The sequence below is a fragment of the Musca autumnalis genome, unplaced genomic scaffold, assembly GCF_047663935.1.
Source record: "Musca autumnalis isolate F117 unplaced genomic scaffold, ASM4766393v1 scaffold_2, whole genome shotgun sequence".
Lineage (NCBI taxonomy): Eukaryota > Metazoa > Arthropoda > Insecta > Diptera > Muscidae > Musca > Musca autumnalis.
In genome coordinates, this window is record NW_027411755.1 from 228,738,059 (window position 1) to 228,766,045 (window position 27,987).

Sequence of the window (27,987 nt, forward strand, 5' to 3'; positions counted from 1 at the left end):
TGGTTAAATGTCGGTTTTTCTTTTTTCCATTTTCTCTCAGTCCGTAGCATATTTTGGGGCGCACAAAAACAACTGCGCTGGAGAAATTGTGAGCTTTATTAAATATGGTTTGTGTCATCAATAACCTCAAGTGGACTGTACAGACAAATCACTGTTGCTGGATTTGGGATTTTAAAAACAAACAATTCCGACCAATTTACCAATTTAAAGATTTTTGGTGGCGCACATAGAGGTTAGGGATCGTGGACTTTTTAAAGATTTTTAGGGACACCCAAAAAGGCAAATAAACGTGGATTTTTTAACGATTTTTAGGGACACCCAAAGAGGCAAATAAACGTGGATTTTTTTTAAAGATTTTTAGGGACACCCAAAGAGGCAAATAAACGTGGATTTTTTAACGATTTTTAGGGACACCCAAAGAGGCAAATAAACGTGGATTTTTTAAAGATTTTTAGGGACAGCCAAAAAGGCAAATAAACGTGGATTTTTTAAAGATTTTTAGGGACAGCCAAAAAGGCAAATAAACGTGGATTTTTTAAAGATTTTTAGGGACACCCAAAGTGGCAAATAAACGTGGATTTTTTAAAGATTTTTAGGGACACCCAAAGGAGCAAATAAACGCGGATTTTTTAAAGATTTTTAGGGACACCCAAAAAGGCAAATAAACTTGGATTTTTTAAAAGATTTTTAGGGACACCCAGAGAGGCAAATAAACGTGGATTTTTAAAGATTTTTAGGGACACCCAAAGAGGCAAATAAACGTGGATTTATTAAAGATTTTTAGGGACACCCAGAGTGCTTAATAATCGTGGATTTTTTAAAAATTTTTAGGTACACCCAAAGAGGCAAATAAACGTGAATTTTTTAAAGATTTTTAGGGACACCCAAAAAGGCAAATAAACGTGGATTTTTTAAAGATTTTTAAGGACACCCAAAGAGGCAAATAAACGTGGATTTTTTAAAGTTTTTTAAGGACACCCAAAGAGGCAAATAAACGTGGATTTTTTAAAGATATTTAGGGACACCCAAAGAGGCAAATAAACGTGGATTTTTTAAAGATTTTTAGGGACACCCGAAGAGGCAAATAAACGTGGATTTTTTAAAGATTTTTAGGGACACCCAAAGAGGCAAATAAACGTGGATTTTTTAAAGATTTTTAGGGACACCCAAAGAGGCAAATAAACGTGGATTTTTTAAAGATTTTAAAGGACACCCAAAGAGGCAAATAAACGTGGATTTTTTAAAGATTTTTAGGGACACCCAAAGAGGCAAATAAACGTGGATTTTTTAAAGATTTTTAGGGACACCCAAAGAGGCAAATAAACGTGGATTTTTTAAAGATATTTAGGGACACCCAAAGAGGCAAATAAACGTGGATTTTTTAAAGATTTTTAGGGACTCCCGAAGAGGCAAATAAACGTGGATTTTTTAAAGATTTTTAGGGACACCCAAAGAGGCAAATAAACGTGGATTTTTTAAAGATTTTTAGGGACACCCAAAGAGGCAAATAAACGTAGATTTGGTAGATTTGGTAGATTTGGGATTTTGAAAACAAACAATTCCGACCAATTTACCAATTTAAAGATTTTTGGTAGCGCACATAGAGGTTAAGAATCGTGGATTTTTTTGAGATTTTTAGGGGCACCCAAAGAGGCAAATAAATGTGGATTTTTTAAAGATTTTTAGGGACACCCAAAGAGGCAAATAAACGTGGATTTTTAAATGTTTTTAGGGGCACCCAAAGAGATAAATAAACGTGGATTTTTTAAATATTTTTAGGGGCACCCAAAAAGGCAAATAAACGTGGATTTTTAAAGGTTTTTTGGGAACCAAAAAGAGGCAAATAAACGTGGATTTTTTAAAGATTTTTAGGGACACCCAAAAAGGAAAATAAACGTGGATTTTTTAAAGATTTTTAGGGACACCCAAAGAGGCAAATAAACGTGGATTTTTTAAAGATTTTTAGGGACACCCAAAGAGGCAAATAAACGTGTATTTTTTAAAGATTTTTAGGGACACCCAAAGAGGCAAATAAAAATGGATTTTTTAAAAGATTTTTAGGGACACCCAAAGAGGCAAATAAACGTGGATTTTTTAAAAGATTTTTAGGGACACCCAAAGAGGCAAATAAAAGTGGATTTTTTAAAAGATTTTTAGGGACACCCAAAGAGGCAAACAAACGTTGATTTTTTAAAGGTTTTTAGGGACACACAAAGAGGCAAATGAACGTGGATTTTTTAAAGATTTTTAGGGACATCCAAAGAGGAAAAAAAAGTGGATTTTTTAAAGATTTTTAGGGACATCCAAAGAGGCAAAAAAAAAAGTGGATTTTTTAAAGATTTTTAGGGACGCCCAAAGAGGCAAATAAACGTAGATTTTTTAAAGATTTTTAGGGACACCCAAAGAGGCAAATAAACGTGGATTTTTTAAAAATTTTTGGCACACCCATAGAGGCAAAAAAACGTGGATTTTTTAAAGATTTTTAGGGACACCGAAAGAGGCAAAAAAATGTGGATTTTTTAAAGATTTTTAGGGACACCCAAAGAGGCAAATAAACGTGGATTTTTTAAAGGTTTTTAGGGACACCCAAAGAGGCAAATAAACGTGGATTTTTTAAAGATTTTTAGGGACACCCAAAGAGGCAAATAAACGTGGATTTTTTAAAGATTTTTAGGGACACCCAAAGAGGCAAATAAACGTGGATTTTTTTAAAGATTTTTAGGGACACCCAAAGAGGCAAATAAACGTGAATTTTTTTAAAGATTTTTAGGGACACCCAAAGAGGCAAATAAACGTGAATTTTTTTAAAGATTTTTAGGGACACCCAAAGAGGCAAATAAACGTGGATTTTTTTTTAAGATTTTTAGGGACACCCAAAGAGGCAAATAAACGTGGATTTCTTAAAGATTTTTAGGGACACCCAAAGAGGCAAACAAACGTTGATTTTTTAAAGATTTTTAGGGACACACAAATAGGCAAATTAACGTGGATTTTTTTTAAAGATTTTTAGGGACACCCAAAGAGGCAAATAAACGTGGATTTTTTAAAGATTTTTAGGGACACCCAAAGAGGAAAATAAACGTGGATTTTTTAAAGATTTTTAGGGACACGCAAAGAGGCAAATAAACGTGGTTTTTTTTAAGATTTTTAGGGACACGCAAAGAGGCAAATAAACGTGGATTTTTTAAAGATTTTTAGGGACACGCAAAGATGCAAATAAACGTGGATTTTTTAAAGATTTTTAGGGACACGCAAAGATGCAAATAAACTTGGATTGTTTTTAAAGATTTTTAGGGATACCCAAAGAGGCAAATAAACGTGGATTATTTAAAGATTTTTAGGGACACCCAAAGAGGCAAATAAACGTGGATTTTTTAAAGATTTTTAGGGACACCCAAAGAGGCAAATAAACGTGGATTTTTTAAAGATTTTTAGGGACACCCAAAGAGGCAAATAAACGTGGATTTTTTAAAGATTTTTAGGGACACCCAAAGAGGCAAATAAACGTGGATTTTTTAAAGATTTTTAGGGACACGCAAAGATGCAAATAAACTTGGATTGTTTTTAAAGATTTTTAGGGATACCCAAAGAGGCAAATAAACGTGGATTATTTAAAGATTTTTAGGGATACCCAAAGAGGCAAATAAACGTGGATTATTTAAAGATTTTTAGGGACACCCAAAGAGGCAAATAAACGTGGATTTTTTAAAGATTTTTAGGGACACCCAAAGAGGCAAATAAACGTGGATTTTTTAAAGATTTTTAGGGACACCCAAAGAGGCAAATAAACGTGGATTTTTTAAAGATTTTTAGGGACACCCAAAGAGGCAAATAAACGTGGATTTTTTTAGGATTTTTAGGGACACCCAGAGAGGCAAATGAACGTGGATTTTTTTAAGATTTTTAGGAACACCCAAAGAGGCAAATAAACGTGGATTTTTTAAAGATTTTTAGGGACACCCAAAGAGGCAAATAAACGTGGATTTTTTAAAGATTTTTATGGACACCCAAAGAGGCAAATAAACGTGGATTTTTTTAGGATTTTTAGGGACACCCAAAGAGGCAAATAAACGTGGATTTTTTAAAGATTTTTAGGGACACCCAAAGAGGCAAATAAACGTGGATTTTTTAAAGATTTTTATGGACACCCAAAGAGGCAAATAAACGTGGATTTTTTTAGGATTTTTAGGGACACCCAAAGAGGCAAATAAACGTGGATTTTTTAAAGATTTTTATGGACACCCAAAGAGGCAAATAAACGTGGATTTTTTTAGGATTTTTAGGGACACCCAAAGAGGCAAATAAACGTGGATTTTTTAAAGATTTTTAGGGACACCCAAAGAGGCAAATAAACGTGGATTTTTTTAGGATTTTTAGGGACACCCAGAGAGGCAAATGAACGTGGATTTTTTTAAGATTTTTAGGAACACCCAAAGAGGCAAATAAACGTGGATTTTTTAAAGATTTTTAGGGACACCCAAAGAGGCAAATAAACGTGGATTTTTTAAAGATTTTTATGGACACCCAAAGAGGCAAATAAACGTGGATTTTTTAAAGATTTTTAGGGACACCCAAAGAGGCAAATAAACGTGGATTTTATAAAGATTTTTAGGGACACCCAAAGAGGCAAATAAACGTGGATTTTTTAAAGATTTTTAGGGACACCCAAAGAGGCAAATAAACGTGGATTTTTTAAAGATTTTTATGGACACCCAAAGAGGCAAATAAACGTGGATTTTTGAAAGATTTTTAGGGACACACAAAGAGACAAATAAACGTGGATTTTTAAAGATTTTTTGGGACACCCAAAGAGGCAAACAAACGTTGATTTTTTAAAGATTTTTAGGGACACACAAAGAGGCAAATGAACGTGGATTTTTTAAAGATTTTTAGGGACATCCAAAGAGGCAAAAAAAAAAAAACGTGGACTTTTTAAAGATTTTTAGGGACACCCAAAGAGGCAAATAAACGTAGATTTTTTAAAGATTTTTAGGGACACCCAAAGAGGCAAATAAACGTGGATTTTTTAAAGATTTTTAGGCACACCCATAGAGTCAAAAAAACGTGGATTTTTTAAAGATTTTTAGGGACACCCAAAGAGGCAAATAAACGTGGATTTTTTAAAGATTTTTAGGCACACCCATAGAGGCAAAAAAACGTGGATTTTTTAAAGATTTTTAGGCACACCCATAGAGGCAAAAAAACGTGGATTTTTTAAAGATTTTTAGGCACACCCAAAGAGGCAAATAAACGTGGATTTTTTAAAGATTTTTAGGGACACCCAAAGAGGCAAATAAACGTGGATTTTTTAAAGATTTTTAGGCACACCCATAGAGGCAAAAAAACGTGGATTTTTTAAAGATTTTTAGGGACACCCAAAGAGGCAAATAAACGTGGATTTTTTAAAGGTTTTTAGGGACACCCAAAGAGGCAAATAAACGTGGATTTTTTAAAGGTTTTTAGGGACACCCAAAGAGGCAAATAAACGTGGATTTTTTAAAGGTTTTTAGGGACACCCAAAGAGGCAAATAAACGTGGATTTTTTAAAGATTTTTAGGGACACCCAAAGAGGCAAATAAACGTGGATTTTTTAAAGATTTTTAGGCACACCCATAGAGGCAAAAAAACGTGGATTTTTTAAAGATTTTTAGGCACACCCATAGACGCAAAAAAACGTGGATTTTTTAAAGATTTTTAGGCACACCCAAAGAGGCAAATAAACGTGGATTTTTTAAAGATTTTTAGGGACACCCAAAGAGGCAAATAAACGTGGATTTTTTAAAGATTTTTAGGCACACCCATAGAGGCAAAAAAACGTGGATTTTTTAAAGATTTTTAGGGACACCCAAAGAGGCAAATAAACGTGGATTTTTTAAAGGTTTTTAGGGACACCCAAAGAGGCAAATAAACGTGGATTTTTTAAAGATTTTTAGGGACACACAAAGAGGCAAATAAACGTGGATTTTTTAAAGATTTTTAGGGACACACAAAGAGGCAAATAAACGTGGATTTTTTTAAAGATTTTTAGGGACACCCAAAGAGGCAAATAAACGTGGATTTCTTAAAGATTTTTAGGGACACCCAAAGAGGCAAACAAACGTTGATTTTTTAAAGATTTTTAGGGACACACAAATAGGCAAATAAACGTGGATTTTTTTTTTAAAGATTTTTAGGGACACCCAAAGAGGCAAATAAACGTGGATTTTTTAAAGATTTTTAGGGACACCCAAAGAGGCAAATAAACGTAGATTTTTTAAAGATTTTTAGGGACACCCAAAGGGCAAATAAACGTGGATTTTTTAAAGATTTTTAGGGACACGCAAAGATGCAAATAAACTTGGATTGTTTTTAAGCTTTTTAAGGAACACGCAAAGAGGCAAATAAACTTGGATTTTTTAAAGATTTTTAGGGACACGCTAAGAGGCAAATAAACTTGGATTTTTTTAAAGATGTTTAGGGATACCCAAAGAGGCAAATAAACGTGGATTATTTAAAGATTTTTAGGGACACCCAAAGAGGCAAATAAACGTGGATTTTTTAAAGATTTTTAGGGACACCCAAAGACGCAAATAAATGTGGATTTTTTAAAGATTTTTAGGGACACCCAAAGATGCAAATAAACGTGGATTTTTTAAAGATTTTTAGGGACACCCAAAGATGCAAATAAACGTGGATTTTTTAAAGATTTTTAGGGACACCCAAAGATGCAAATAAACGTGGATTTTTTAAAGATTTTTAGAGAAATCCAAAGAGGCAAATGAACGTGGATTTTTAAAAAATTTTATGGACACCCAAAGAGGCCAATAAACGTGGATTTTTTAAAGATTTTTAGGGACACCCAAAGAGGCAAATAAACGTGGATTTTTTAAAGATTTTTAGGGACACCAAAAGAGGCAAATAAACGTGGATTTTTTAAAGATTTTTAGGGACACCCAAAGAGGCAAATAAACGTGGATTTTTTAAAGATTTTTAGGGACACCAAAAGAGGCAAATAAACGTGGATTTTTTAAAGATTTTTAGGGACACCCAAAGAGGCAAATAAACGTGGATTTTTTAAAGATTTTTAGGGACACCCAAAGAGGCAAATAAACGTGGATTTTTTAAAGATTTTTAGGGACACCCAAAGAGGCCAATAAACGTGGATTTTTTAAAGATTTTTAGGGACACCCAAAGAGGCAAATAAACGTGGATTTTTTAAAGATTTTTAGGGACACCAAAAGAGGCAAATAAACGTGGATTTTTTTAAGATTTTTAGGGACACCAAAAGAGGCAAATAAACGTAGATTTTTTAAAGATTTTTAGGGACACCCAAAGAGGCAAATAAACGTGGATTTTTTAAAGATTTTTAGGGACACCCAAAGAGGCAAATAAACGTGGATTTTTTAAAGATTTTGAGGGACATCAAAAGAGGCAAAAAAACGTGGATTTTTTGAAGATTTTTAGGGACACCCAAAGATGCAAATAAACGTGGATTTTTTGAAGATTTTTAGGGACACCCAAAGATGCAAATAAACGTGGATTTTTTAAAGATTTTTAGGGACACCCAAAGAGGCAAATAAACGTGGATTTTTTAAAGATTTTTAGGGACACCCAAAGAGGCAAATAAACGTGGATTTTTTAAAGATTTTTAGGGACACCCAAAGAGGCAAATAAACGTGGATTTTTTAAAGATTTTTAGGGACACCCAAACAGGCAAATAAACGTGGATTTTTTAAAGGTTTTTAGGGACACCCAAAGAGGCAAATAAACGTGGATTTTTTAAAGATTTTTAGGGACACCCAAAGAGGCAAATAAACGTGGATTTTTTAAAGATTTTTAGGCACACCCATAGAGGCAAAAAAACGTGGATTTTTTAAAGATTTTTAGGCACACCCATAGAGGCAAAAAAACGTGGATTTTTTAAAGATTTTTAGGCACACCCAAAGAGGCAAATAAACGTGGATTTTTTAAAGATTTTTAGGGACACCCAAAGAGGCAAATAAACGTGGATTTTTTAAAGATTTTTAGGCACACCCATAGAGGCAAAAAAACGTGGATTTTTTAAAGATTTTTAGGGACACCCAAAGAGGCAAATAAACGTGGATTTTTTAAAGGTTTTTAGGGACACCCAAAGAGGCAAATAAACGTGGATTTTTTAAAGATTTTTAGGGACACACAAAGAGGCAAATAAACGTGGATTTTTTAAAGATTTTTAGGGACACACAAAGAGGCAAATAAACGTGGATTTTTTTAAAGATTTTTAGGGACACCCAAAGAGGCAAATAAACGTGGATTTCTTAAAGATTTTTAGGGACACCCAAAGAGGCAAACAAACGTTGATTTTTTAAAGATTTTTAGGGACACACAAATAGGCAAATAAACGTGGATTTTTTTTTTAAAGATTTTTAGGGACACCCAAAGAGGCAAATAAACGTGGATTTTTTAAAGATTTTTAGGGACACCCAAAGAGGCAAATAAACGTAGATTTTTTAAAGATTTTTAGGGACACCCAAAGGGCAAATAAACGTGGATTTTTTAAAGATTTTTAGGGACACGCAAAGATGCAAATAAACTTGGATTGTTTTTAAGCTTTTTAAGGAACACGCAAAGAGGCAAATAAACTTGGATTTTTTAAAGATTTTTAGGGACACGCTAAGAGGCAAATAAACTTGGATTTTTTTAAAGATGTTTAGGGATACCCAAAGAGGCAAATAAACGTGGATTATTTAAAGATTTTTAGGGACACCCAAAGAGGCAAATAAACGTGGATTTTTTAAAGATTTTTAGGGACACCCAAAGACGCAAATAAATGTGGATTTTTTAAAGATTTTTAGGGACACCCAAAGATGCAAATAAACGTGGATTTTTTAAAGATTTTTAGGGACACCCAAAGATGCAAATAAACGTGGATTTTTTAAAGATTTTTAGGGACACCCAAAGATGCAAATAAACGTGGATTTTTTAAAGATTTTTAGGGACACCCAAAGAGGCAAATAAACGAGGGTTTTCTAAAGATTTTCAGAGAAACCAAAAGAGGCAAATAAACGTGGATTTTTTAAAGATTTTTAGAGAAATCCAAAGAGGCAAATGAACGTGGATTTTTAAAAAATTTTATGGACACCCAAAGAGGCCAATAAACGTGGATTTTTTAAAGATTTTTAGGGACACCCAAAGAGGCAAATAAACGTGGATTTTTTAAAGATTTTTAGGGACACCAAAAGAGGCAAATAAACGTGGATTTTTTAAAGATTTTTAGGGACACCCAAAGAGGCAAATAAACGTGGATTTTTTAAAGATTTTTAGGGACACCAAAAGAGGCAAATAAACGTGGATTTTTTAAAGATTTTTAGGGACACCCGAAGAGGCAAATAAACGTGGATTTTTTAAAGACTTTTAGGGACACCCAAAGAGGCAAATAAACGTGGATTTTTTAAAGATTTTTAGGGACACCCAAAGAGGCCAATAAACGTGGATTTTTTAAAGATTTTTAGGGACACCCAAAGAGGCAAATAAACGTGGATTTTTTAAAGATTTTTAGGGACACCAAAAGAGGCAAATAAACGTGGATTTTTTAAAGATTTTTAGGGACACCAAAAGAGGCAAATAAACGTGGATTTTTTAAAGATTTTTAGGGACACCCAAAGAGGCAAATAAACGTGGATTTTTTAAAGATTTTTAGGGACACCCAAAGAGGCAAATAAACGTGGATTTTTTAAAGATTTTGAGGGACATCAAAAGAGGCAAAAAAACGTGGATTTTTTGAAGATTTTTAGGGACACCCAAAGATGCAAATAAACGTGGATTTTTTGAAGATTTTTAGGGACACCCAAAGATGCAAATAAACGTGGATTTTTTAAAGATTTTTAGGGACACCCAAAGAGGCAAATAAACGTGGATTTTTTAAAGATTTTTAGGGACACCCAAAGAGGCAAATAAATGTGGATTTTTTAAAGATTTTTAGGGACACCCAAAGAGGCAAATAAACGTGGATTTTTTAAAGATTTTTAGGGACACCCAAACAGGCAAATAAACGTGGATTTTTTAAAGATTTTTAGGGACACCCAAAGAGGCAAATAAACGTGGATTTTTTAAAGATTTTTAGGGACACCCAAACAGGCAAATAAACGTGGATTTTTTAAAGATTTTTAGGGACACCCAAAGAGGCAAATAAACGTGGATTTTTTTTTTAAAGATTTTTAGGGACACCCAAAGAGGCAAATAAACGTGGATTTTTTTTTAAAGATTTTTAGGGACACCCAAAGAGGCAAATAAACGTGGATTTTTTAAAGATTTTTAGGGACACCCAAAGAGGCAAATAAACATGGATTTTTTAAAGATTTTTAGGGACACCCAAAGAGGCAAATAAACGTGGATTTTTTAAAGATTTTTAGGGACACCCAAAGAGGCAAATAAACATGGATTTTTTAAAGATTTTTAGGGACACCCAAAGAGGCAAATAAACGTGGATTTTTTAAAGATTTTTATGGACACCCAAAGAGGCAAATAAACGTGGATTTTTGAAAGATTTTTAGGGACACACAAAGAGACAAATAAACGTGGATTTTTAAAGATTTTTTTGGGACACCCAAAGAGGCAAATGAACGTGGATTTTTGAAAGATTTTTAGGGACACACAAAGAGACAAATAAACGTGGATTTTTAAAGATTTTTTTGGGACACCCAAAGAGGCAAATGAACGTGGATTTTTTAAAGATTTTTAGGGACACACAAAGAGACAAATAAACGTGGATTTTTAAAGATTTTTTTGGGACACCCAAAGAGGCAAATAAACATGGATTTTTTAAAGATTTTTAGGGACACCCAAAGAGGCAAATAAACGTGGATTTTTGAAAGATTTTTAGGGACACACAAAGAGGCAAATGAACGTGGATTTTTTAAAGATTTTTAGGGACATCCAAAGAGGCAAAAAAACGTGGATTTTTTAAAGATTTTTAGGGACACCCAAAGAGGCAAATAAACGTAGATTTTTTAAAGATTTTTAGGGACACCCAAAGAGGCAAATAAACGTGGATTTTTTAAAGATTTTGAGGGACACACAAAGAGGCAAATAAACGTGGATTTTTTAAAGATTTTTAGGCACACCCAAAGAGGCAAATAAACGTGGATTTTTTAAAGATTTTTAGGGACACCCAAAGAGGCAAATAAACGTGGATTTTTTAAAGATTTTTAGGGACACGCAAAGAGGCAAATAAACGTGGATTTTTTAAAGATTTTTAGGGACACGCAAAGAGGCAAATAAACGTGGATTTTTTAAAGATTTTTAGGGACACGCAAAGAGGCAAATAAACGTGGATTTTTTAAAGATTTTTAGGGACACGCAAAGATGCAAATAAACTTGGATTGTTTTTAAGATTTTTAAGGAACACGCAAAGAGGCAAATAAACTTGGATTTTTTTAAAGATTTTTAGGGATACCCAAAGAGGCAAATAAACGTGGATTTTTTAAAGATTTTTAGGGACACCCAAAGACGCAAATAAATGTGGATTTTTTTAGATTTTTAGAGATACCCAAAGAGGCAAATAAACGTGGATTTTTTTAAAGATTTTTAGGGACACCCAACGAGGCAAATAAACGTGGATTTTTTAAAGATTTTTAGGGACACCCAAAGAGGCAAATAAACGTGGATTTTTTTAGATTTTTAGGGATACCCAAAGAGGCAAATAAACGTGGATTTTTTTAGATTTTTAGAGATACCCAAAGAGGCAAATAAACGTGGATTTTTTAAAGATTTTTAGGGACACCCAAAGAGGCAAATAAACGTGGATTTTTTAAAGATTTTTAGGGACACCCAAAGAGGCAAATAAACGTGGATTTTTTAAAGATTTTTAGGGACACCCAAAGAGGCAAATAAACGTGGATTATTTTAAAGATTTTTAGGGACACCCAAAGAGGCAAATAAACGTGGATTTTTTAAAGATTTTTAGGGACACCCAAAGAGGCAAATAAACGTGGATTTTTTAAAGATTTTTAGGGACACCCAAAGATGCAAATAAACGTGGATTTTTTGAAGATTTTTAGGGACACCCAAAGATGCAAATAAACGTGGATTTTTTAAAGATTTTTAGGGACACCCAAAGAGGCAAATAAACGTGGATTTTTTAAAGATTTTTAGGGACACCCAAAGAGGCAAATAAACGTGAATTTTTTAAAGATTTTTAGGGACACCCAAAGAGGCAAATAAACGTGGATTTTTTAAAGATTTTTAGGGACACCCAAACAGGCAAATAAACGTGGATTTTTTAAAGATTTTTAGGGACACCCAAACAGGCAAATAAACGTGGATTTTTTAAAGATTTTTAGGGACACCCAAAGAGGCAAATAAACGTGGATTTTTTTTTAAAGATTTTTAGGGACACCCAAAGAGGCAAATAAACGTGGATTTTTTTTTAAAGATTTTTAGGGACACCCAAAGAGGCAAATAAACGTGGATTTTTTTTAAAGATTTTTAGGGACACCCAAAGAGGCAAATAAACGTGGATTTTTTAAAGATTTTTAGGGACACCCAAAGAGGCAAATAAACATGGATTTTTTAAAGATTTTTAGGGACACCCAAAGAGGCAAATAAACGTGGATTTTTTAAAGATTTTTAGGGACACCCAAAGAGGCAAATAAACGTGGATTTTTTAAAGATTTTTAGGGACACCCAAAGAGGCAAATAAACGTGGATTTTTTAAAGATTTTTATGGACACCCAAAGAGGCAAATAAACGTGGATTTTTGAAAGATTTTTAGGGACACACAAAGAGACAAATAAACGTGGATTTTTAAAGATTTTTTTGGGACACCCAAAGAGGCAAATGAACGTGGATTTTTGAAAGATTTTTAGGGACACACAAAGAGACAAATAAACGTGGATTTTTAAAGATTTTTTTGGGACACCCAAAGAGGCAAATAAACATGGATTTTTAAAGATTTTTTTGGGACACACAAAGAGACAAATAAACGTGGATTTTTAAAGATTTTTTTGGGACACCCAAAGAGGCAAATGAACGTGGATTTTTTAAAGATTTTTAGGGACACACAAAGAGACAAATAAACGTGGATTTTTAAAGATTTTTTTGGGACACCCAAAGAGGCAAATAAACATGGATTTTTTAAAGATTTTTAGGGACACCCAAAGAGGCAAATAAACGTGGATTTTTGAAAGATTTTTAGGGACACACAAAGAGGCAAATGAACGTGGATTTTTTAAAGATTTTTAGGGACATCCAAAGAGGCAAAAAAACGTGGATTTTTTAAAGATTTTTAGGGACACCCAAAGAGGCAAATAAACGTAGATTTTTTAAAGATTTTTAGGGACACCCAAAGAGGCAAATAAACGTGGATTTTTTAAAGATTTTGAGGGACACACAAAGAGGCAAATAAACGTGGATTTTTTAAAGATTTTTAGGCACACCCATAGAGGCAAAAAAACGTGGATTTTTTAAAGATTTTTAGGGACACCCAAAGAGGCAAATAAACGTGGATTTTTTAAAGATTTTTAGGGACACCCAAAGAGGCAAATAAACGTGGATTTTTTAAAGATTTTTAGGGACACGCAAAGAGGCAAATAAACGTGGATTTTTTAAAGATTTTTAGGGACACGCAAAGAGGCAAATAAACGTGGATTTTTTAAAGATTTTTAGGGACACGCAAAGATGCAAATAAACTTGGATTGTTTTTAAGATTTTTAAGGAACACGCAAAGAGGCAAATAAACTTGGATTTTTTAAAGATTTTTAGGGACACGCAAAGAGGCAAATAAACTTGGATTTTTTTAAAGATTTTTAGGGATACCCAAAGAGGCAAATAAACGTGGATTTTTTAAAGATTTTTAGGGACACCCAAAGACGCAAATAAATGTGGATTTTTTTAGATTTTTAGAGATACCCAAAGAGGCAAATAAACGTGGATTTTTTTAAAGATTTTTAGGGACACCCAACGAGGCAAATAAACGTGGATTTTTTAAAGATTTTTAGGGACACCCAAAGAGGCAAATAAACGTGGATTTTTTTAGATTTTTAGGGATACCCAAAGAGGCAAATAAACGTGGATTTTTTTAGATTTTTAGAGATACCCAAAGAGGCAAATAAACGTGGATTTTTTAAAGATTTTTAGGGACACCCAAAGAGGCAAATAAACGTGGATTTTTTAAAGATTTTTAGGGACACCCAAAGAGGCAAATAAACGTGGATTTTTTAAAGATTTTTAGGGACACCCAAAGAGGCAAATAAACGTGGATTATTTTAAAGATTTTTAGGGACACCCAAAGAGGCAAATAAACGTGGATTTTTTAAAGATTTTTAGGGACACCCAAAGAGGCAAATAAACGTGGATTTTTTAAAGATTTTTAGGGACACCCAAAGATGCAAATAAACGTGGATTTTTTAAAGATTTTTAGGGACACCCAAAGATGCAAATAAACGTGGATTTTTTAAAGATTTTTAGGGACACCCAAAGAGGCAAATAAATGTGGATTTTTAAAAGATTTTTAGGGACACCCAAAGAGGCAAATAAATGTGGATTTTTTAAAGATTTTTAGGGACACCCAAAAAGGCAAATCAACGTGGATTTTTTAAAGATTTTTAGGGACACCCAAAGAGGCAAATAAATGTGGATTTTTTAAAGATTTTTAGGGACACCCAAAAAGGCAAATCAACGTGGATTTTTTAAAGATTTTTAGGGACACCCAAAGAGGCAAATAAACGTGGAATTTTTAAAGATTTTTAGGGACACCCAAAGAGGCAAATAAACGTGGATTTTTTTAAGATTTTTAGGGACACCCAAAGAGGCAAATAAACGTGGATTTTTTAAAGATTTTTAGGGATACCCAAAGAGGCAAATAAACGTGGATTTTTTAAAGATTTTTAGGGACATCCAAAGACGCAAATAAATGTGGATTTTTTTAGATTTTTAGAGATACCCAAAGAGGCAAATAAACGTGGATTTTTTTAAAGATTTTTAGGGACACCCAACGAGGCAAATAAACGTGGATTTTTTAAAGATTTTTAGGGACACCCAAAGACGCAAATAAATGTGGATTTTTTTAGATTTTTAGAGATACCCAAAGAGGCAAATAAACGTGGATTTTTTTAGATTTTTAGGGATACCCAAAGAGGCAAATAAACGTGGATTTTTTTAGATTTTTAGGGATACCCAAAGAGGCAAATAAACGTGGATTTTTTAAAGATTTTTAGGGACACCCAAAGAGGCAAATAAACGTGGATTTTTAAAAGATTTTTAGGGACACCCAAAGATGCAAATAAACGTGGATTTTTTAAAGATTTTTAGGGACACCTGAACAATTGCGGAAATTGTCTTCAAGTGGACTGTAGAATTTTAAGCCTTTTCTGCGGTGGCAATTTCCCAATCGCTAAGCGGTTATTTTTATGAAAAAATAAAAAGGCAGCAATGTCTTCAGATTTGAAGCAAAGTTTATGTTGCGGTTTATTAACAAAAATGTTCTGACTCAATTGGCTTTCGTACAACAAGTAAAAATATTTTTGTGTTGGACATTTTGTATTAACATAAAAAAGAGGAACGTTTGTAAATTAGAAAAGAAATGGCAGCCTTTATTCCAATGAGTTAAAGCTCATTTGGATGTAAAGTTGACATGTTATTAAATGTTTATGTTAAATTTCAGTTAAATGTTAGATTAAATTTCAGTTAAATTTTAAATTCAAAGTTATAAAGTAGTAATTCATTTTCTTATGTTTAGTTTGTTGAACAGAGTTCAACATGCCGCCCCCTTTGCAGGAATGCAACTCAATATTGACATCCGCCTGATATTATCCAACCAAAAGTGGAGCTTTGGGCGATGGGCATGTTGGATGCTGTTTGTATGAGGCCAGCCTTTATAATTTTCGGTATCTGATCATTCGCTATAATGATTTCTACGTTGATAGGATTAAAAAAATGCGGATCGGCTAGGTCGTTCAAATGATTGTAGATAGATTGAAGGTGTTTCTCTTTGGTCGGTTCTGGGGATGTAAAGTGCTGATGGTTTTTGACTTCTCCGATTATTTGTAGTTTGACGGAATGGTCGTAGAAAGACTGCAGGTTGACAGTTGTGAAAGTTTTTCCAGCCCTCTGGGTAATTTTAAGTTTCAAACGGTCTACGAGTTTAACAGAGATGATCGTATGGGCTTTTCCAGAGTTGAATAGAAGCCGAACCTTGTCGCATCCGTCTGTGGTGATGACTTTAGCTAAAGCGGTTGGCAGAAATATGTGGGTTTTGGTGCGACAACTCAATCTCTCGCTGACGTTTGATCGATGTCGTTGTGTTGTTGTTGAGGAGGATGGCTTGGGCTTAGGATCGCCGTTGATTGGCCGATTATTTCTGCTGTTGTTTGGCCTGCGCTCAGGGCTACAACTGGGTGATGGCGATCGTTGGTTTCGGGTGGACTTGGTCGTGGGCTTCGCGTCGACATGCAACATCGTGTGATGTCCTTTGTGACATACCATGCATGTTCTTCTACTGGGACACCATTCGCGTTTGTGAGCGGTGCACAGGCAGTTAAAACAGAAGCCCTTCTCCCGGGCCACGTTTCGTCGCTTATTGACATCCATGTCATGGAAAGTAGGGCAAGATTTCAAAAAGTGTCGCTCATGACAAATACGACATTTTGGCAATGAAGAAGTGCTGAAATGTAAGAAGTTACTAAAGTGTGAGCATAAGTGGAAAATCTAACAATTCGGGAGAATGCATAGTTTGACAAGCGGGCGAACAATGATTCCGTGTTGCGTGCGAATTTCGGCTACGCGAACCTTGGAATCTTTACCCATAAACACATTAGTTACTCTCCCTAGTCGCCATTCAGTTGGAGGAAGGTTGTCCTCTTTTATTACAACGAAATCATCAGGCTTTAAATCTTTTTGGGTGATTTTCCATTTATATCTCCGCTGTAGTCCTGTAATATACTCATTTTTCCAGCGTTTGGCAAAGTGTAATTGAAGGGTTTTTAGTTTTTGCCAGCGATTCATTAATGTCAAGTTATCCGAGAAGTTTTCAGGTGCTGCAATTAAGGGAGCTCCTCTCAATAAATGACCAGGAGTAAGTGGTGTTAGCTCATTAGGTTCTTCGCTCAACGGTGAGAGCGGTCTCGAGTTTAGAATGCTTTCGATTCTAACTAATAGAGTCGAAAACTCTTCATATGTATACTTTAGCTTTCCGGCAATCTTTTTCAGATGGGTCTTCATGCTTTTCACGGCTGCTTCCCAAATCCCGCCCATGTGTGGAGCGTGAGGTGGAATAAAATGCCATGTAAAGTTATGCAAATTGTATTTTGAAACTATGTGTTGTTCTGCGTTTCGAATAAATATTTTGTACTGTTGGTTCAGGGATCGACTGGCTCCAACAAAGTTGGATCCATTATCAGAAAATACTTTGTTTGGTAAGCCTCTTCTTCCAATAAAACGGCTGAAGGTGGCAAGAAAAGAATCGGATGTTAATTCAGAACAAACTTCTAAGTGGACAGCTCGAGTGGAGAGGCAAACGAAAATGGCGGCATAGCCCTTTTCCAGTTTTGCATTTCTGAGACGAGAGGTTTTAATGTCAAAAGGACCCGCAAAATCAAGTCCGGTATTGGTGAATGGTAGTGAGAATGTGCATCTTTCAGGTGGTAAAGCAGCCATAATTTGATTTTGTATGCGATGTTTGTAAATAGCGCATGTTCGACAATTGCGTATACAGAAACGAACAGCACTTTTTAAACGGATAACAAAGAACTCTTGTCGAATTGCTCGCAGCATGGCTTGATGTTCAGCGTGTAGTAGAAATTGATGCGTAAACTCAATAAGTAGTTTACAGAATCGAGACTTTTCAGGCAAAATGATGGGATATTTTTCATTATTATTCATCTCAGCGTTGATTAGACGACCGTTAACACGAAGTAATTTGTTGTCGTCAAGAAACGGATTTAACGTCAGCAGTTTGCTTTTGGTAGGGATAGGCTGGTTTGCTTCAAGGGCTTGATATTCCCATGGATAATGCGACTTTTGCGCCATTCGTATCAAGTGATACTTTACAAAGGAGATTTCGCTAGCTTCTATAACATTCTCTCGCAAACCAGGAGTAAGTTTTTTTTGGCATCCGTGAATGAAACGAAAAATGTATGCATAAATTTTAAGAGCCCGATGTAAGGATGAGAAGTCATCTAACAGGATATCTCCTACAGTTTGGGTATGGAGAGAAGAAATCTTTCTTTCAAGTTCAGGTTCTTGGATTCCTGTATATTCTGGCCAGTAAGATGGTTCTTTATTTAACCACTTTGGTCCATGCCACCAAAGCGTGTTGGAGGTAAGCTCTGCTGCGGTACATCCTCGAGTTCCAAGATCGGCGGGGTTGTTGGCGGATGGAACGTGCCTCCAAATTGCATTTCCGACATTATCCAAAATCTCAGAAACTTTGTTGGCAACGAATGTTTTCCAATGGTACGGGGGTTTACTGATCCACGACAGCGTGATTGTGGAATCAGTCCATAAGTATAATTCAGGCGTTGATAACTCGAGATTTTGACAGACAGATTTTACAAGTTTGGACAACATAGCTGCACCACATAATTCCAACCTGGGCAGGCTAATGGTTTTTAGTGGAGCAACCTTGCTTTTGGCGACAAGTAAGTTTGTATGAACAACATTATCTACGGAAATGGCACGAATGTACAAACAGGCACAGTAGGCTTTTTCTGATGCATCGCAAAACCCGTGCACTTGAATTCTATTTTCAGGAGAAAATTTAATCCAACGGGGAATCTTAATTTGGTGGATGTCAGAAAGATTAAGAAGGAAGGATTTCCAGGTTTCAAAGGAACTTGGTTTTATTTCTTCATCCCAATTCGTGCCATCTATCCAAAGTTGCTGCATTAAAACCTTTGCAACAACTATTATTGGGGTTAGCCAACCCGCGGGATCGAACAATTTTGCAACAATTGACAAAACCTTTCGTTTTGTTACAGACACAGTAGGCGAATCGATATGAGAAACTTTGTAAAAGAAATAGTCCATCATTGCGTTCCACTGTATTCCAAGAGTTTTTGTCTCACTTAGATCTTCAATTCTTAAAAAATCTTCACTTAGAAGATCCTCCGGGGGCAAGTGGTTCAAAATTTGAGAATGGTTCGCGGTTATTTTCTTCAAAGGGAATCCAGCAGAATTTAACAAGTCAATTAATTCGTGAAGATTAGATTTTGCTTCTATAATTGAATGAGCTCCAGACAAGATATCATCCACGTATGTTTGGTTTTTTAATATATAGGCTGCGGTTGGATGGGAACTGCTACAATCTTCGCTTAATTGATGCAAAGTTCTTATAGCCAAATAGGGTGCACAGTTTACACCAAAAGTAACAGTTTTTAGGCAGAAATCTTGGACTTTTTCAGTAGGCGAAGTCCGAAACAGGACCCTTTGAAATTGTTGATCTTCTTCATGAACCAATATTTGGCGGTACATTTTCTGAATGTCGCCGTTGAAAACATATTTGAATAATCGCCATTTAAGAACAATGTTCATAAGATCGTTTTGTAATGTGGGTCCAGTGTAGAGAATGTCGTTTAGGGATTGACCACTTTCCGTTCGTTTTGAAGCATTGAACACGACTCGTACTTTAGTCGATGTTCTTTCAGGTTTAACGATCGCATGATGTGGTAAGTAGAAAGAAAAATAACGTTCGTTGTCGACTATTTCAGAACAGGTTGTCGGACTCATGTGCCCTAAGGTTAAATATTCGGATAGTACAGAGTTATAGTCAGATGCTAGATCTGGATTCTTTTCAAGGTTTTTCTCCATGCGTAAAAATTGACCCATGGCCGAGCGTCTTGAAGACCCTAAATGTTTCCCAGGTGGTAAGTTCTGAATAAATGGTAATCGAACAATATATCTACCGTCAGATCTTCGATTCACTGTGTCTTTGTAAAATTTCTCGCACCAAATATCGTCAGCAGACAAAGACTTTTCATTGGGAATCGTTTCTAGTTCCCAGAATTTCTTCAATTCTTCGTTAAGAGGGTCAATCTTGGCAGTCCAAGTTGCAAAGGTAATTAGAGATTTAGAGGACGGTTTACCGCTGATTATCCAGCCGAATTCAGTGTTTTGTGCCATCAAATCTCCAGATAGATGTTTTTCTAATCCTGGTTTTATTATAGAGGGAAGTATATCACTTCCTATTAGCATGTCTATAGGTGCGGGTGTGAAAAAATTGGGATCTGCTAACTCTAAGCGATTCAAATTGATAAAATCATAAATATCGGTTTTAGAAGCGGGCATTAAATGGTTTAGATTCGAAATAACAATAGCAGAAGCAGTCAATTTGAATTGGGATTTCCTTGATTTTAAGGTAAGCTCGCAGATCCTTGTAGAATTTTCTAGGAGAGTTCCTCCAAGACCGGAAATCATTGTGTGAGATTTTTTGGTCGGAATCTCAAAGCGGTTTATAACTCGATTTGAGATAAATGATTCTTGGGATCCTTGGTCAATAAAGGCACGAATGGTAAACAGAGTACCTTGCAGTTCTATATCAACCAAGGCTGTGGGTAAAAGTGTTTTTTGTCCCGATTGAGAGAAATGATTTTGTGTGTTAAAAGTCTGAGAGTAAGCAGCAACGGAAGTAGAAGGCTGTTCATCATTGGATGTTTCTAAATGATATGAGCCAGATGCAGATTTTGGCACTTGCCAATTGGATTTGTAATGATTTCCTCCATCTGAATGTAGTATAGTGTGGTGCGGTTGTTGACACGATTGACATAGATGCTTACTCTTGCATTTCTTTGCCGTGTGTCCATAAGACAAACAATTTTCACATATTTTGTTATCCGTGATAAATTTTCTTTTCTCTGAAAGTGGCCAAGAGCGAAATTTGAAGCAATTTCGTAACGAATGATTTTGCTGACATGCCTTGCATGGCTTATAAGGAGATTCAACAGATGTGGTATAACTGTTAACTTTGTTGGAAGTTGTTGCATTCGTGGAAGGCTTTCTCATATCAGAAATTGATTCAAGCATGTTCAATCTCTTAGTAATGAAATCATCTAGTTGATCCCATGATGGCATTTCCTTATGATTGGAAAGGGAACTCTCCCAAGCAGACAGTGTTTCTTCGGGTAATTTTGAAGAAACCCAGTATACCAATATAGGATCCCAGGATAATACAGAAATGTTGTAAGTCCGAAGGACAGAAAGGCAATTGTTGATAGTGTATTGTAAATTTCTTAAAGTTTTTCCTTTTTCGGAAGAAACGTGATCCATTTCAAAAATTTTCCTTAGCTGATGATTTACGAGAATGCGTTTGTTTTCATAACGCTGACGCAAAGCGTCCCAGGCGAGATTGAAATTATCATCAGTTAGAGGAAACCTTTTAACAATTTGATTAGCTTCGCCTCTAGTTTTGGCGCGTAAATGAAACAGTTTTTGAGCTGGCGAGAGCTTTTCATGTTTAATATATATTGCATTAAACATGTCGCGGAAGCTTGGCCATTTGTCGTACCCACCATTGAACAATTCGGTATCACAAGGTGGTAATTTTAAAGAATAACTGCAGTCGTTTGACACCTTGGTAGAAACATTGGATGCCGATTCTGGCTTTTCCATTCTCTGTTTCTCGATTTGAACGAGATCGAGAATCGAAGCTTTACATTGTTTATAAGACTTGCATGATTCTTGAAACTTGGCATGTATTGTGTCTCTCATTGTTGTAGTTATGTGTTCGCTCTCTGACGTCATTTCATGTTCATAAATATGAACCAGTTGGCGCCATCGCCTTTCTAGGTCGTCTAACTCAACTTGCAAACTGGAGGCCGTATGATCCTCAACAGGAGTTTGCTGAAAGTTAGCACAGAACGTGACCACTTGGTCCGAAAAGAAAATGAATTTATGAGGTGCTCTCTCGACATCATTTGTAGCCATTGCTCTGAAGGTGGTTATGGATTTTTGGCGAGTATAAAGTATGTGGACTTTTCGAGCTGATATCGTCCGTTTAGTTCAACAGAATGAGGATCGTATCAATATTAAGAAGGAAAATATTTTGCAAAATATTTTAATTTGACAAATCCCAAACTCAGATTAGTGAACAGTACAGTGTATTGTACCTCAATGTCTCCAACAAATATTTTTTTTCTAATTTCTATTGGATAACTAGAAAAAGAATATGGTGAGCTTACGAGGTTTTAAACAGTTGAAGATCGATAAAGTCTGATTAAACTTTAAAACTCGTAGGAATTGTAGTCAGTAGTAGAAAAGAAAAACATATCTATTATTGGCTAAGAACCTCAGAATATCGGTTGTATTGCCTTTTTGCGTGAAAGTATTATTAATGTTGTGGATTTTACTAATATTTTTTTTCTTCGATGCTTCCAAAATCTTTATTGGAATGATCAAGATTGAAATATGTCTTAAATTCAATTGGATAATTATGACAACCGTAAGCTGGCAAACTGTTCCTTGTACTTTTGCAGGAGTATAAAACGAGAAAATAAATCCCAATATTTGTTCACTAAAAAATCAGCAGATATGATATTTTTCTACTTTTAATGGACTCACTGTACAGACGGTATAATTTTTAAGCTGACAGGCCTTTAGCTTGCTAACATGTACATTTGCATGAATTGTTTTGTGAATCAATAGCAGGTTTTGCTGTTGTCAACTTTTAGTTGACCAACTGTAAAAGTTTTCCAGGAAATTTACAACTGGTAAAATTTGGATTGGACTAACTGTCCTCTGTAAATTTCTAGGGATTAAACGAAATAATGTAGCAAATCTTCTGTTTTATGTAATATTTTGAAATTCTTTTGAAAACTTTCCAGTTGCGTACAGACTATTTTTCCTTCATTGAAATGTTTCTCCCGTACTAAGCAAAATTTGCACTATTTTTTCCCAAAAAGCAGGGGATGTCGATTTTGCTAATGTTTAGCTGTCAACTGTATACAAACTTTCGTTTAAAATTAAGATTATAAAATTTTTCTGTATCTTTGAAGGAATTGAAAAGTAATAAATGGACACTATTTTTTGTCTGCAACCTCAGGTGATATGTTTTCTGCCAACACTTAGTTGACCAACTGTGCACAAAAAAGTGTAGTTTTTAATTGTTAATCATGTAAATCCTTGTGTAAGAACAAATATTGAACACGATTGAACTATTTGATGGTTATGGCTAGTTCCTGCTGGTCAATGTATAGCAATTTTCATGTGAGTATGTAAAATCTTCTTGGTGATTTTCATATTTCGAACTGAATGCTGAATTGTGTATTATAAACAGCTAAGTTTTAAGCAACTAGGTAATTGTCAAACTTGAGTAAAAGAGTTTCAACAGATATTTTACACAGAATTGTTTTAAAATCTACCGAAAGTATTAAATAATAAACCGTGCAGAACCCGTGCTGAACATAGTACAAACCTAGTTATACCATTCGAAGGAGAAATTCTTCCTTGCAACTAAACCGATGCGCAGATAGTGTAATGGTTACTACAAATATTTAATGCCCATACAGCCTGGTATCAAAGATCTGTTTGTACAATTTAAATTCAATCAAACCGAAGAATTCAATTGTCAACAATTCTCAAAGGAGTTTATTTCTTTTGTTATACAAAATTTAAAACGTATTGAAATACGTGCTTTTTAGAAAAAACTGCAAAACATAAATGAAAAGTAAACGGTTTAACGACTAGTATACATTCCAAGCATAGCAAATTTTCTATTTTCTTTCATTAGTCTGAAGTCTGAATACTCAAATATTGTTTTGACGACTCTCTCTTTTTTATTAATTATGAAAATAGAAATGTAGAAAATGTACAGGAAATACCAAATTTTCAGAATTAATGGCAAAATATGAACGAAAAATCTGCTATTAAATGTAAAATATATATTCGCAGGAAAGGTTAATGTTTTTCCTGCTCATTTAATATATGTAGTGTAGTGATATTTGTTCAACTTCTCATGAAAACGAGGAAAAAAGTAAGGGGAAATAAATTACGTTTCTCTTAGTTACGAATGGTGTCGTGGAAACGGGTTAATTTGTCAACGTAATTGAAGCGCTCGTGTAAACATGCTATGACTATATTGTAACATGCTTCGCAATTCTTTCTGTAAGACACCAAGACTTTTTTTTACCATTAATCTTATAGTTTGTTTACACTGTGATTTCTTTTTGTAGATTAAGCGCTCTTTAGGACCCCCAGCTGGATCTAATAAGTATGTATAGTGTAAATGTACTATCGGAAGAGGTAGCAGTTTTATGACAATGACATCGCTAATGTTGCGTTGGAACTCTTTAAAGGTTTATATTTAAATGTGTCTAGAATTTTTTAATACATTTTTCGTATTGACACGTTATGGTGGATATTACAAACCTTGTTGATCTCGTGTAAGTTGTTATTTCTTGCGTTTCCCATTAAGTACCTTCGTTCTCGGTTCTGCTTCTTCCTTTTGTTATCTTCTGTTTGTTCCTTTTGCACTTTTTTGATAATTTGTAGTTTTGTTGCCCACTTATTGTTTCACCTTTGCTTTTTTGCTAAACTTTATATTTTCCAAATCAACTCCTTCCTAATTTACTTCTTTCTTTTGCAGAGATTTTGTCTTTTGTTTGAACTTCTTTACTATTAGTTTTATTAAAATTTATTTGTTAATTTATCTGTTTGTTCATACATCGCATTTTCTGGCTTCAGGCTGATGTGTTCACGTTGACGGTCACAGAATAATGACGATCTGCATCAACTGCTGTTGCGTACAGAGTCAGAGTATTCATTGCCTGTAAAGTCTACAGTGAAAGAGTAAAAGAGACTCCACTAGACTCGCTCGGAGCTGCAGTGTGGTTATGTGGGTTGGTGTTGGTAATGTGGTGTGTGCCCAACAGCCGGCCTGTTATACTCACAGGTAATGAAATGCAATGTGCATTCTCTTTTTGTAACAGGCCCTTAACCGACTGTGGCCGTGTTTGATTATGAAGGGTGCTCTTACACTGTACGTCGTAGAGAAATCGCTGATACCTCTGTCGTGTTAACCCACTACTAACAAATATAAAAGAGCTGACGAAACTGTCTACTGTTGACGAGCTTTAAAATGTAGTATCGTGGAGGGAGTGGAGATTGTGATATTGTTTACGTTATAGCTTTTTAAGGGTTGACACTTTTTATGAGGATTTATGTTAAATAGAGCCAATTAAAAAACCATATGAAACCCAGCGGATTTGTTTAATCCGGTTCTTTATAAACGTACTATAAGGGTTATCGTTGTGTCTTGGCGCTATGTTTAACCTCACAGACACTTGCTGCTGTTAACAGCGTTGATGATGCTGATTTGAAAAATAATTATGTTGGTGTGGCTGACTAGCCTAACAGGCAAGTGAGTTGGTTAACTTGGATGTTGGTTATACACAGACAAACCAAAGAAAAAAAAATGATGTTGTTGCTTAACAGCTGACTGTCTGTTGGGCGAAGGTGATATTGATTGGTGTGCGAAATTCTTGAAGGAGAATTGATGGCAGAGTAATGTAGCTATGTTAAAACACCGGCTGACATAGACGAAGAGAGTGAGAGTGGAAATGTGGTTTATTGTTACGGCAGCGTATTTGGACTGACGCCGATGCATACATGCACCGAAAATATGTAGAAGTGAAGGCGACGTTGTTTGCGCTTTAAGTTAGGCGAGCTGTTGGTTTGCAAACTATGATGTACTTGCCAACTATGACGTAGGTACATGTGTATGTATGTATGTGGCTGGTTTTAAGAGGTTGGCAAATTTCTTTTGATAAAACCAAGTCCGGTTTAACAGAGAGAAGAGCAAATTGTTTCTATTTTGTTGTTTTTTCTGTCATTGTACCACAGAGTCAAACGAAAATGTTTATTGTAATCTCTTAAATTGTAAGCAATGGCCTGTTGACTCTGAAAAGCGAAGAGTTTACTTGACCAGTAAGAGATGTAATGAATTGCGTAATTGCGGTTGCTGCAAGGCAAGAAGTAATTTTTTGCTTTGCGTTTTTTTTTTTTGTATGAAACAGCGGGTAGAGATTTCTACTAAGAACTATGCGACTTGGAGAAAGCTTTAAAATTGTGTTTTTGGCGTGAATTAATCGTTGATATGTAACGTTTGAATTCCCTACATGCTCACACTTTGGTAAAATCTTACATACCTTTTTTCCATATTATTTAAAGCCAAGATTTGCTCCAAGAAAAAATAGATGACAGCGGTGGACGTGATCCAAATAAAAAATCCTTTTTCCCTCAGAGGCTCGATAGGACCATGAACAATTGCGGAAATTGTCTTCAAGTGGACTGTAGAATTTTAAGCCTTTTCTGCGGTGGCAATTTCCCAATCGCTAAGCGGTTATTTTTATGAAAAAATAAAAAGGCAGCAATGTCTTCAGATTTGAAGCAAAGTTTATGTTGCGGTTTATTAACAAAAATGTTCTGACTCAATTGGCTTTCGTACAACAAGTAAAAATATTTTTGTGTTGGACATTTTGTATTAACATAAAAAAGAGGAACGTTTGTAAATTAGAAAAGAAATGGCAGCCTTTATTCCAATGAGTTAAAGCTCATTTGGATGTAAAGTTGACATGTTATTAAATGTTTATGTTAAATTTCAGTTAAATGTTAGATTAAATTTCAGTTAAATTTTAAATTCAAAGTTATAAAGTAGTAATTCATTTTCTTATGTTTAGTTTGTTGAACAGAGTTCAACAACACCCAAAGAGGCATATAAACGTGGATTTTTTAAAGATTTTTAGGGACACCCAAAGAGGCAAATAAAAGTGGATTTTTTAAAGATTTTTAGGGACACCCAAAGAGGCAAATAAACGTGGATTTTTTAAAGATTTTTAGGGACACCCAAAGAGGCAAATAAACGTGGATTTTTTAAAGATTTTTAGGGACAACCAAAGTGGCAAATAAACGTGGAATTTTTAAATATTTTTAGGGACACCCAAAGAGGCAAATAAACGTGGATTTTTTAAAGATTTTTAGGGACAACCAAAGTGGCAAATAAACGTGGATTTTTTAAAGATTTTTAGGGACAACCAAAGTGGCAAATAAACGTGGAATTTTTAAATATTTTTAGGGACACCCAAAGAGGCAAATAAACGTGGATTTTTTAAAGATTTTTAGGGACACCCAAAGATTTTTAGGAACACCCAAATAGGCAAATAAACGTGGATTTTTTAAAGATTTTTAGGGACACCCAAAGATTTTTAGGAACACCCAAATAGGCAAATAAACGTGGATTTTTTAAAGATTTTTAGGGACACCCAAAGATTTTTAGGAACACCCAAATAGGCAAATAAACGTGGATTTTTTAAAGATTTTTAGGGACACCCAAAGATTTTTAGGAACACCCAAATAGGCAAATAAACGTGGATTTTTTAAAGATTTTAGGAACACCCAAAGAGGCAAATAAACGTGGATTTTTTAAAGATTTTTAGGGACACCCAAAGAGGCAAATAAACATGGATTTTTTAAAGATTTTTAGAGACATCCAAAGAGGCATATAAACGTGGATTTTTTAAAGATTTTTAGGGACACCCAAAGAGGCAAATAAACGTGGATTTTTTAAAGATTTTTAGGGACACCCAAAGAGGCAAATAAACGTGGATTTTTTAAAGATTTTTAGGGACACCCAAAGATGCAAATAAACGTGGATTTTTTAAAGATTTTTAGGGACACCCAAAGATGCAAATAAACGTGGATTTTTTAAAGATTTTTAGGAACACCCAAAGAGGCATATAAACGTGGATTTTTTAAAGATTTTTAGGAACACCCAAAGAGGCATATAAACGTGGATTTTTTAAAGATTTTTAGTGACACCCAAAGAGGCAAATAAACGTGGATTTTTTAAAGATTTTTAGGGACACCCAAAGAGGCAAATAAACGTGGATTTTTTAAAGATTTTTAGGGACACCCAAAGAGGCAAATAAACGTGGATTTTTTAAAGATTTTTAGGGACACCCAAAGAGGCAAATAAACGTGGATTTTTTAAAGATTTTTAGGGACACCAAAAGAGGCAAATAAACGTGGATTATTTTAAAGATTTTT

At 34.8% G+C, this 27,987-nt stretch overlaps 1 protein-coding gene across 1 annotated transcript; it reads right to left on the reverse strand.

The window, feature by feature from the left end:
- Positions 1–15,395: 15,395 nt before the first annotated feature.
- On the reverse strand, positions 15,396–26,622 carry LOC141395328 (uncharacterized). The gene is made up of 2 exons (XM_073970999.1): positions 26,091–26,622; positions 15,396–16,618 (listed from the first exon to the last, which is right to left on the reverse strand). Exons 1-2 carry the CDS (start codon positions 26,099–26,101, stop codon positions 15,742–15,744), a joined length of 888 nt encoding a protein of 295 aa, XP_073827100.1. The 5' UTR covers positions 26,102–26,622; the 3' UTR covers positions 15,396–15,741.
- Between the last annotated feature and the right edge of the window lie 1,365 nt (positions 26,623–27,987).